This window comes from Euwallacea fornicatus, chromosome 3, assembly GCF_040115645.1.
Source record: "Euwallacea fornicatus isolate EFF26 chromosome 3, ASM4011564v1, whole genome shotgun sequence".
In the NCBI taxonomy this organism is placed as follows: domain Eukaryota; kingdom Metazoa; phylum Arthropoda; class Insecta; order Coleoptera; family Curculionidae; genus Euwallacea; species Euwallacea fornicatus.
The window spans coordinates 2,305,405-2,317,411 of NC_089543.1; the positions used below are offsets into that span (position 1 = coordinate 2,305,405).

Genomic DNA, 12,007 nt, shown 5'->3' on the forward strand with positions numbered 1-12,007 from the left:
AATCTGATTGGTCGAACGTTATTAGGATAGATCCAATCTAGATAATCAATTCTGAAAATGGCTAATGACCATCAATGTCAAAAACAGCTGATTACTGATTTAATTCTGCATTTTTTTAAAAGAAACAATAAAAAGGCTTTCGTCAACGAAACATTAAAGTAATTCATTTGTACTAGTATTTTTAATAACTATTATTAAATGTAATTTTTAACAAGTTTAATATTTATTTAAAGTTTTGATTTTTAGAAAGTTCATATTGTTGTGACAGTCATTATTAGTTAATATAACCTTCAAATAGTATGTAAATGAATTTCAAATAATACAATAATAACTATAATTGTCCTCTTGTTATAAATAATATATACTTGGATGGAAAATTAATAGCTTAATGTTCAGTAATGGCTTGGCTACAAAATTTAGCAGGACACGCTGAAAATTTGCTTAATAAAATTGACCAAAATGCTGCTACAGTTCTCAGTGATGGAAACAAACCATCCCCAATTGACGAAGAGTATGCAATAAAAGTGATCTCCCGGTAATACACTTCTACATTCAAAACATAAAGTTTCAGATTGGGGCAGGATGTAGTTTATGAACTTCCAGAAACTCAACTTCAAGTGCCACTTACAAAATCCAAATTAGGACCTCTTAAGCTCTCAAGATCTCCAACTCCTGAGCTAGTTGAGAGTGTCACCCCTGAAAAACCATTGGATACCTTCACTTCTATCCCTGAGAGTCAAAAATCAGGTACTAAATAAGCTATTAACAAAAAATAGAGATGGTATAATTTTATTTCAGTTTCAGAGTGATGTCTCAGAGACATCTTAAATTAAATTTTAAATCTACAAGGGATCCGAAAGACCTTTTCTTCTAGAGTTCAATACTTAGACTAATCTTTAATGATACCAAATTTTGAGTACTTTACAGGGCAAGGAAAAATTTACTGAAAAATATAAAATGTCATGCTACATTTGTGGTAAATTTTAAATTAATTTCCTTTGTAAAATTATTTAAAAGTCTTGATTGACACATTTTTTGTTTGCCAACGAAAAGTGTTGGTATTTTAAAAAAGTTTCCATTTTTTTTATTGGTTTTCAAAACAAAGGCTGAAATTACAAGGAGATGTTAAGATTCACCTTAAAAATTAGATGTAGTCATTTAAAATTTTACGTTTTTGCATGGAGTTTTCTTTTTTGTGGGCTATTTGTCTAATCCTAAAGAAAATGGTCTTTTAGAATCTTTTTAAATTATAAATTTAAGCTAAGGTACCTCTGATATATAATCCATTAAAAATAATGAAAAATTATGGCACATTGGTACTTTTTTTTATTAGTAGTTTAGTTTTATCCCTTTAATAATTTCTGTAAAATTAAAATTAATTTAGGCAGTGCCATTGAAGAGAAGTTGTTACGAAGCAGTCATACATCAGTGTCTTCCAGTTCCAGCTGCAATAGTTTTACTGCTGCTCAAGAATTAGAAGCCATTCAGTCAAAATTAGCTAAATTAGAATTAGAAAACCAAGATGTGAATAAGCAATTGCTGAATATTCAACATTTATACTCAGAGATTAGGAATGAAAATGCCAATTTGCAGTTCCAAGTAGATAGGTTAAATGAGCAACTTTCTTCAGCTCAAAGTGAGAAAGAACAGTATGTTGCTAGAGCTCAAAGAATATTGCAAGAAAAAGAGAAGTTAATAGCTTTAAAACAGAAAAATCCTGGTAACGAAATTGAAGATGTGGAAAGGAATATTTATATGAATTACAGTGACGAACAGAAGTATGTTCTTTTTTTTTCAGTATATGTGAATTAAATTAAATTGTTATAGGAAAGAGCTGGAGTTTCAACAACTTAAAGTACTAGAACTCACTGACAAAAACTCAAAATTATTAAGTGACTTTCAGTCATTGCAAATGCAGCATCAAGTAATTCAGCAGAGACTAAACCAATCCAATCAGTCTCTTGAACAAAATCTTTTAAACGAGAAGAGGCTTAGGATAATTGCAGAGGATGACTGTTCACAGAAACTTAAAGTAAGTATATGAAGCAAATTACAGTTTATATTAAGTGGATAAATCCTTTCAGGAAGTGCAATTAAAAAACCAGGAAACAATGAATTTACATGCAATATTAAAGCAAACCAGTGAAGAAAATATGAAATTAAAAAATGCCTTGCAAAACAGACCTCAGTATTCTGAAAATGAAGAGTATGAAAGTAGAATAAAATCCTTGACCCAGACATTAATGCTGAAACAAAATAAACTAGAAACCATTACCACTGAAAGAAATGCCTTAAGGTTGCAGCTAGAAAAGTTGGAGGTTTTTTGCCTTTTTAGCAAACTATAAAGTTTTTGATTCAAATATTTATAGGTAGAATATAGGAAGAATATTGCGGACCTAAAGAGGGAAGGAGTGAAAATTATTAATGTTCAAGATGGAGGTGATGGTCAGTAATGACAAATTGGGTAAAAATCATGTTGAATTATGTATTTTTTCAGAAAGAATGTCTGTTCCCCATTTTATGAGGGTATCTCCTCATGATGCTGGCATGACAAGGAGAGTGAAGCATGCCTATTCATCTCTAGATGCAATAAGTGTTAGGACAGGAATATTCCTCAGGAGATACCCCTTGGCAAGGGTTTTTGTATTCTTTTACATGGTGAATAGCATAAGGTATCATTAGAGCATTTAAATAATTGAGAATTTTTAGGTGATATTGCACCTTTGGGTGTTCACAGTTTTGTTATGGGACGTTCCCTCCCAAAATAGGTAGGTTGATGCCTTTATTTATTTGAATTTGTTAAAAATTGTTATTATTAAAATTTTATTACAAATATCTAAGTATGCAATATGAAATAAAACCTATTTTTCTAAAAATGACTCTTTATATAATCTCATTTAATAATCTTGTCTAGAGATGTTTTTAACTTCAGAGATTTCATCTCCTGTAGAATTAAAGCCACATTGAACCGTAGCATATGGAAAGCTTTTGCATTTAACTCAATAGTTCTGGATACTTCATTTTTTTGTTTTATAATAAGCACTACATTGGGCAATGTTTTGTTCCCTAATATGCTGGAAATAAACATTTAAACACTTTAATGAAAATTAAATAATTAGTCTAGTATACCTGTGAAGTAAACTGATATCAATCCTCCACTTTATACTAGAAACATTTTGAAAATAACCATAATGAGGGGCCAAAAATGTATCAATGAGTTCTTTCCTGTTGTTCAAGAAGGTCAATTTTTCCACAAAGTCATTGGAGAATCCCCATTCCAATAAGTTATTTATAAAGTCTTTATCTGAGGTATGAATAAATAGTCTCAAAATTTCCACATAGACGCTTAAAATTTCATATAAGTCTTCTTTCGCAATGTTTTTTTCTGTGGACAATTTTTCTATTGCTTTTGAAACATTTTGTGGGGATGGTTGAAGTGATGCTAATGCCACTAAAATAAAGAAAATTCACTGAAATTATTTTTACGCATACACTCCATGAATTTAAAGATTTGTTTGATTATAACACAATATTCTTATTTGGAGGTTCTCTTGTACTTATAAAGCAGTATATACCATTGGAAGAATCACAATCATTTGAAATAAAGGGAACAAATTGTGGCACATATGGCAGAATGAAACCTGCTTACATTTTACCATCCTCCCATTGTATTCATTGGGAAAGTTTGTAACTAGGTTGATTGTGGACTTTGATATGTCTACTAAATTCATCGCACTTTATTTAAATATATTACAATTTAAAGTATTATTAATAATTTAACTATAAAAAGGAAATAAAAGTTAGAAATTGATAAACAAATTAGTGTTGTTTGTTTAGAGATATCACAGTTTTTATAAAAAGAGAAAGAAATGTTATCACTGGTAATCAGAATTTTGCGCAATACTAAAAATTACAATAATTACTATACTGCACAGAATCTTCACTGATACATTAACCTTTGTGTGGACATAGCCATTGACATTAAAATGTTAGGTTATGTAATATGGGAAACATTAATTTGCAGCTGTCCGCTGTCATTCGATTGGGTTGGGCATGATTGGTTTAAAATCTCTAACTATAACAGCTTAGGATGGGAAATTAATAAATTGTATCATAAATTACAAAAATACACCTATTACCGTTTATTATACAAAAAAAAAAACGCAAAAAATCAATCAAATTTCAAAACATCCTGAACGCGTTTTACAATATCCCCCTGTGAGGCAGTTCTGCCGTACCAACTAGAAAAGGGCAATTGATAACTTTGAAATCCGTTAGCTCTACTACTAGGCGATGGTTGAATTTGACCACCACCTCCTGGTCCCGAGAAATTTGGACCAGGATTTGGGATACCGTAAGAACTGCTAGGTGGATTGTAGGTGGGATATGGCTTAGCCGCACTGACACTACCAATTCCAGAACTGCTGGGAGGGCCATAAGCATTGTTCGTAGGGTTATAGTAAAATGGGTTTGATGAGGAGTCATAAGAGTAACTTGGCGCCCAGTCATTATAGCCTGGTACGCCATAGACTGGCTTTACTGGTGGACCATAGGTGATGCTGATATTTTCATTGCCACTGTAAGGGCCATAGTCTAAAATTGTAATGAATTACTTACATAATTAAAGATTTTTGATGATATTTACCAACAGAAGTACTGGTATTTGTGGTGGTACTTGTAGGCAGAGTAGTGGTACCATTAGTGATAATGGTCATTGTATTGGTAGTTGCTTCAGATTCAGTGGTGGTAGCTACAGTCGTAATCTGCTGCTGTCTAGGCCTGATCACTGGGGTGATAGGTTCAACATCATTATCATACTCTTCATAACTATAATAATCCGGATCTCTCCTATTTTTATTTTTAATTCTGCGCCTTTGCTGCTTGTTTCTATTCTGTCCTCTGCCAACATCATAGTCATAATCATAATCATAATTACTATACATTGGTCTGCGCACTTGTGTCCTCTTTCTATTTCTTGTTCTAGGAACTACATAGTCATAGCTATCATAATCTGACGAATATTCAGGAAATCTTCTCCGAGTATTATAATTGCTAAATCTGTTTCTCCTATAAGGCATCCCATATTTGCTAAAAGTCGCCCTTTTCACTGCAACTTTCTGGGTTTCCGAAGCTGATGGAACTAAGTACTCCCTAGCGCTTTCAATACTACCCCCAATAACATCAGAATAACGGAACGATGGGATTTGGGTGAAATGCACGCTATTGTCTTCAGTGGTTTCTGAAATCTGAAAGGGCTTGCTTCCAGATTCCCATGAAGGAGTTGTCGTTGTGGCTTGAGGATAGATGTTAATGGAAGCAGGGGGTACGTTCGAGTGCAGCACTGGGTCATATTGAAATTTAATGGAACCGTGCTGAAGACGTCCTATAGCAATGCTAGGAAAAACGGTAGCTAGAAGGAAGCCTAGTAGTGTTCCGAAGGTTCTTGCTTGACGATGTGAGGGAAAGGCATCTAACCTGGTAAGACCTAGAAGGCAATTTGTGAGATATTTAGAGTCACCATATAGTCAGAAATTTGTTTTAGGTAGAAATTAAATAAAAATCTTTAAATATGTATAAGAGTTGGAAGTTATTTATTGTCATTTTAGTAGTTTAAATATATTTTTTTAGAATATAAATAGAATTTTTTTATTTAAAATTTAAAATTATTTTGTAGAATTAGTTACGAACAAGAAAGAAGTTTAAGATTGATAGTGGCTTATTCGGAATGTTACATTTGATGTTGCTTGTGTTGGACATTGCCCCGTTTTAACTTTTACTGTTCTGTTCAGATGTGAAATTATACAATAAAGTCCAACCAAAAATCTTATGCGAAGATACTTGCGTTGCCTCTTGTTGCGATAAGTCGTCATGTTAAAGCGGGCAAAGAAAAGAGGACGAAAGGAAGAAGAAATTAAGTACGTGCAAAACTTCTATATCAGAGCAAGAAAAAAAATGAAGTAAACATGTTTTGGAACTTGAAAAGACACCAACGATTTGGGGCATAATGGAATATTATCATTTTACACACGATCATTTTTATACTCCGACCACATTTAGATTGATCTATTGATATCGTAGCAAAATTAATATACAGTATGTTTGATTAAGATTTAATCACGACAAACTCGATGAAACCGAATTGAGAAAAACAATTCACTGGAGGTAAGGGTATTAGGCCTTGAAGTAGTTTGTTTTGTTTTGCCTCCTGAATTACGCTTGTCATAAGGCTAATGGCCTACGGCCATCTGATGAGTGCCAAATAGCACGAAACTGCTAACGGTTTAGCCTATATTTTATGTTTACTGTAATATGGAACGTTGATAGTCGTGTGATAGTTATTAGGGTTAGTGGAATTTCTTTGTTTCCAATATCGAATATCAATATGGACTTCTTATTACGGTACTTTAATTCGACATTTGAAATATCTGGGTATGTAGCATCGGTAACCTAGCTAGAGGGGTTAATATTTCTATGGGGACGGGTTCTACAATGAAAATTTATAAAGCGTTGTGATGTTATTTTTATATGTTCTATGTGATTCTGAGAGATCTACCAAGTATTATGTTTATTTTTTCAAGCCAAAAATTATCAAATCATATCATACAATATCTGATATGATTATAATTTATCATTTTTTTACTTACTTCCAGTATCAAGTAAAGAATAATTCATTTTCCGGCACAAATATATTCAAATAGAATTTTTCAGTAGAACGCTCATAACTGCAGTCGCACTGAAACTAAATAAGATTTACTGAAACTTGTGAAAGTAAATTTGCATAAATGCGGGTTGTTTTATAAATACCCTTATGTAAAGTCAGATTAGTTTTTCCAATAATTTCATTTTCCGTTCTTATCAAAGGCTTCGAAAGTGGAATGTGAATTCAACTCAAAGTAATGCAAAAAAAGTATTAGTATATACCCAATTATTTTTGTTTATTGCAATTTGGGTGGAAGTATGGGGGAGCAGATAATTTTGTGTGTACATATGCAATACCTTCAACCATCTCTTTTTAATGTAAAATTAAGGCAAATAAAAAAATCAAATATTGCATTTATACATTGGGCCCATCTAGAAACACAGAGAGATGCAGAGATAATAGTGTCCCTATATATAGAATTTGAATTTGTCCCTTCATTACGTCCATATGGTTCTATCTTGAAAATACATCTAAATATGAGGCACGGAATACGTGTATACCCATGCCATGCCCATAATCATAGATATTTGTTTGCAAGATAATAAAAGAATATTCATGTACAGCTGAAAAGTTGAAAAAATACATAACTTTACCATTTTTGTTTAGGATGTGTAGAAGAAATACGCGTATAAAGGGTTTGCCATGTAATTCATTCGCTTAAAAATGTTTGACTGGCCACTATCATAGCTCAATTAAATTTAATTTCGAGCTATAATCGACCATTTGAACTCAAGTAAAATATTTTCAATATGACGGTTATACCGGAAATAGCTACCAACCTCGTGATTTTATATGGAACCCTTTATGCGTTCTGTCATTTTCGAATTTTTTAATTAAATTTTGAGGTCAATTTATGTACAGTCTTATATTAAAAATTTTTTTTTCTTGTTATACCGGAAAATTTGAAAATTTTGACAGCTGTAAGATGCAACGGAAATTGGTGTTGTACGCTAACAGCTGTGAATTTTGGAATAGGTGTTGTGAGGCTCAAAGACCACCTAATAAGCTACATTTTTACTTTTTTTCAATTTGACTTAAAGTCTTCCACAGCCGCTGAAATATACTTCCGAAATTGCATGATTTCAGATCTCAATAACTGGCTTAGTTCAAATGGGACATCCTGTCCAGAGTCGCTCCACGAAATTTTAATAATTAATAATATTTGATATAAAATTAAAATCTAAACGAGAAAATGTTTGAAGGTACAGGGTGTCGCATTTGAAATAAGCAAGTTATTGCGATTCGAATCCATGTAATTTCGGAGGCATATAGAAGACTTTAGCCAAATTGAAATACGTAAAAATGTAGCTTATTAGGTAGTTTTTGAGCTCCACAATACCCATTTCAAAATTCACAACTGTTAGTGTACAACATCGATTTCCGTTGGATCTTACAGCTGTCAAATTAAAAAAAAAATTGATATAACTTGGAAACAATAAATTTTAGATATAAGATACTATATATAAACTCGTCCTAAAATTTACCAATAAATTTGAAATTCATAAAAAAATGTAGAGTTCTATTTAAATTAACAAAGTTATTAGTTAATTCCTATATAACCGGAAGTATCGCCATTTTGAAAATATTTTACTTGGTTTCAAAATTGTTGATTCTAGCCTGAAACCAAATTCCATTGAGCTATGAGAGTGGAAAGCAAAAATTGTCTAATGAACAGGTAGCGTGGCGAATCCCGTATATGCGTATTTCATTTTACTTCGCAAGACATTTATAAAGGGGACACTGTAGGAAAAACGCTAATTTGATAAATTTCTAATAGCATGTTATAAAATAGGAAACATTAATAATGATCGCTAACCCTTTACGCCCCAGCTTATCGTTTCTGCTCGCACGCATATAACAACATATTTATGGAAAGAGGGAAAGTGCCAAGTTTCCTACACTACCCTTTATTTTTGCTACAAAGTTTAATGGCGAATAGAATGTTTGATAATAATGCACATTATATGTACTGGGTGCGAAGGCAAGGCTGGCGCCAAGGTATTTCAGGAACATGCCAGAGAAAAACTTATTATTAGACTATCTGTAAATTACTTTGGGCACTGTTCTTGTTTCCTGTGATAAATGTATGTTTTTTTGCGTTACCATCACTCCCGATGACAATGTTATGAAGACAGCTATTGCCGGGCGTGTGTTAAAAAGTGGGCGTCGGTAACATCAACCGAAAACCTTAGGTGGGTTTTTTTTCTGTTATTATAGATTATAGGTCAGCTGGTCAAATTAATTCTCACCCAGGAAATCTGCATCATTAGTGACTAAAATAAAGTCAGATAGGAGATATTTCTTCTATTCATGCAGTGCCAGGAAAATTTGTTATTCGAGTCAAAATTGAAAGCCACAGATGTGTTGAAGGGACTACGAACAGATATCATTAAACCAAGTGAAACTCCGAACTTGTTTTAACGCCTTTTTAATTTTGCTAACTACGACCTTCCCAAAATAGCTCCTTGAGAGAACTCTGTCGCTAACTTTGGCAACTGAACAGTTTAAGTCGTAAGCTCTTACCACCAGCGACTTGAGAAAACTTATGAAGCTGATCTATATCTTTTGTGCTTCTCAGGCCGTTGCGCTCTGTCATTATTCTTACCTAAAGCAAGCTTCCATAGCTGTATGTTAATATTTTTGACTGATACATAGCTAAGCATATGCTGTTTACCGCTGGTGCAAATGGGCTTGGCTTTTTGCGAATTATTTTTTTAGTTCCTTTCGAATCTATCCCTAATGTCACAAGTGTGCATCTTTGATCTGATTTGGCACAGACACAAAATATTTAGCTACTTACAACGATACAACACACAATCTATTGTTACCGAAATAAATGTTCAGTGTTAGAAGTTCAGTACATTTTTCGGTATTCAAATCCCTATTTCTAATGCTTTCTGCATACTCTGCCATTTTTGGAACAAGAAACGTTTGCTGTAAATGTCCAAAAGTGATTCTTGTATTTTATAAGATCTTCTTTGGGAATTCCGCCAGTTTCAGTACGATTTATTTTGGATTTTATAATCTAGAAGTTCCCCTGCCACTGCTGATTAAAAAATTTCAAATTTTGCGGTTTTCTACAATCATTAAATAGAGACGCAGTTGCTGTATATTTCCAAGAATTTCCAAATTTTAAGTATGTCGTAGAAAATTTGCAGGATTTTCGCGCACTAACCAGAACTTTAATTTTAATTAAATTGCAGTATTTAATTTATCTAATCAGAAACCTTGAAAACTCTAAGTTTCCCGAATATTGTCTTTGGGAGATAGAGAAACACATGCTCTAGGTTTCCAAATATCTCCGGATATCAAGTATACTTCAGGAACTTTTTAGAATTTTCGCAAGTTTATTAAAGGCTCAGTGGTTATCTGAGTCAATTTTAACTGAGAATAAAATGAAATCTACCATCTCGGACGCCTTAACAGTAAAATAGAAATTGATATATTTGCCTCAAGTGTATGGAACATACTTCCAACAAAGATTTAATTAGTTCACAAAAAGTGCTAAAACAAGACAAAAACGAATGTGTTCCTACATGTGATGTTTCGGTCAAAGATATTCTGGAAGCGCAGCGTGTGCTAATGATATGGTTTATTTTGAGACACATTTAAAACATATCACTCTTCTAAATTAAAATGTGGTCGATGATTGAGACCCTCACTGAGATTTAAATTTCTAACTGTCCAGGCGCTCTTTTCGTGTTTGGGAAATTCATTATTTGCACGCCACTGCACGTTACCCCATAACTTATGAGTTTGTTCCACTTGGCGAGTGCCTCATACTGCACACCTGGCCATATATGGCCACCCTTCCACCCTTATATGCACCCTTATTATCTGCAGTCCGATTATTTTTTCCTCCTTTATTTTGATGATGATCGGTTTTATTGTTTTCGTGCTGCATCATCCGACTTTCTTGAAACTCAGACAGTATAATTTCTCCTGAGATACGAGTTAGAGAGATAAAGCAAATTTTATCACAATGAAATAATACATCGTAGTTTAATTTACTGGAACCCAACACATATCAAAATCTCATGCTCTTTGACCCCCTCGGTTTAATGGTAGTCAGCTGTTGGGTTCGTTATGGGTTCCAAAAGGTGCCACTTTTTGTATAGAAATGGAGCATGAACGCGTTTACCGAATCGTATAATGATATGTTTTTAGCCGTTTTAGTGCCCTGTATAAGGACAGTTGCTGATAGGTACCTCAGTGTCAGTGGCGGCTTACCATAATGCTACAAATTAAAACCAAAAGCAAAATAACATTGTTTCCACAATTTGCTTCGCGTAATGTGCAAGGAAAGTTTTTGGCAAACTGTTCGGGCATTAAAAAATTTACAGCAGTATAAAATTTGAAACTTTTCGAAGTAAAGCTATGCCATTAAACTGTGCATTGGCCACTGGTATAAGCCAGATACTGTAGCGAAAAGCAAAATGATCGGATTTATTAGTTGTGCTTCGCACCCCTGTTTTTTTTATTACTCTCGAGCTACCCGCGCCCTGTGTCTAGTTTGCTTCAAGTTTTTTACTGCCATGGGCGTGCGCTCATTTTGGTAAAGCGAAACGAAATTTATAGTCCAGTTTCCACATTAATTGAATGAACAGGATCATATATACACCCTGGCTATCTCAACTAAAGGCCAATTGGCCAATAAATCTTAAAAATATAGAAAACCAAAGGATAAAAAATCGCAACTTGTTTAAGAAATTTTCGAGGAAATATGTAGTTTTTTACTTCAAATTATGAAAAAAAATATGACGTATAGTACTGCTACAAATTAGCAAATTTTTTATGGTTTTAGGGAAGACAGTTGTGATATATATTTGATTAAGTACAAATTTTAAGAAACAGCGTTGAAAGGAGCTTTATTTCCATACTATTTGGCCGTTATAGCATTTTTTGAAATGTTGTCATTTTAATCTCAAAATAGAAAAAAATACTAAGCGAGTGTTTGTTTATAACACAAGTGAAATGAGTATTACAAAAATCTATCCCATCGGTGAAAAGGAAGAAGGGAAAGAGTTAAAGCCGAAGGCACTATACGACCGCGGAACTCCGACTATGCAGGTTCAAAATTGGTACTCTGATTATCCAGGGAGACCTCGACCCCCCAACTTCCGCAAGGACAACCCGTGCCTTTTAAGTCCAACCATGGGACTCCAGCCGTCTAGGTTCCATAGGAGGACCCTTGCCGTCTAAGTTTGACCAAGACGAATGATCTTCCAGTTTTGAGTGAGAAACCAACTCGGAACCAGCGCAAAAACAACCGTCAAACATTTGACAGTATTTTCAAAATTGCAAAAA

At 33.5% G+C, this 12,007-nt stretch overlaps 3 protein-coding genes across 4 annotated transcripts; 1 reads left to right on the forward strand and 2 right to left on the reverse strand.

Annotated features, from left to right (window-relative positions):
• The first annotated feature begins 98 nt into the window (after positions 1-98).
• On the forward strand, positions 99-2,876 carry Golgin84 (Golgin-84). Of its 2 annotated transcripts, none has more exons than XM_066302800.1 (8): positions 99-511; positions 566-747; positions 1,385-1,778; positions 1,828-2,032; positions 2,085-2,318; positions 2,370-2,439; positions 2,498-2,658; positions 2,710-2,876. In XM_066302800.1, exons 1-8 carry the CDS (start codon positions 399-401, stop codon positions 2,770-2,772), a joined length of 1,422 nt encoding a protein of 473 aa, XP_066158897.1. In that variant the 5' UTR covers positions 99-398; the 3' UTR covers positions 2,773-2,876. The 2 variants fall into 2 exon arrangements, with proteins under 2 accessions (XP_066158897.1, XP_066158896.1); XM_066302799.1 differs by having other exon boundaries at positions 100-511; positions 2,370-2,445.
• Positions 2,807-4,140, reverse strand: LSm-4 (Like Sm protein 4). The gene is made up of 3 exons (XM_066302803.1): positions 3,650-4,140; positions 3,130-3,451; positions 2,807-3,074 (listed from the first exon to the last, which is right to left on the reverse strand). The coding sequence occupies exons 1-3, from the start codon at positions 3,729-3,731 to the stop codon at positions 2,894-2,896; spliced, it is 585 nt and encodes a 194-aa protein (XP_066158900.1). The 5' UTR covers positions 3,732-4,140; the 3' UTR covers positions 2,807-2,893.
• LOC136350755 (uncharacterized) lies at positions 4,119-6,907 on the reverse strand. The gene is made up of 3 exons (XM_066302801.1): positions 6,645-6,907; positions 4,646-5,485; positions 4,119-4,593 (listed from the first exon to the last, which is right to left on the reverse strand). Exons 1-3 carry the CDS (start codon positions 6,670-6,672, stop codon positions 4,172-4,174), a joined length of 1,290 nt encoding a protein of 429 aa, XP_066158898.1. The 5' UTR covers positions 6,673-6,907; the 3' UTR covers positions 4,119-4,171.
• Between the last annotated feature and the right edge of the window lie 5,100 nt (positions 6,908-12,007).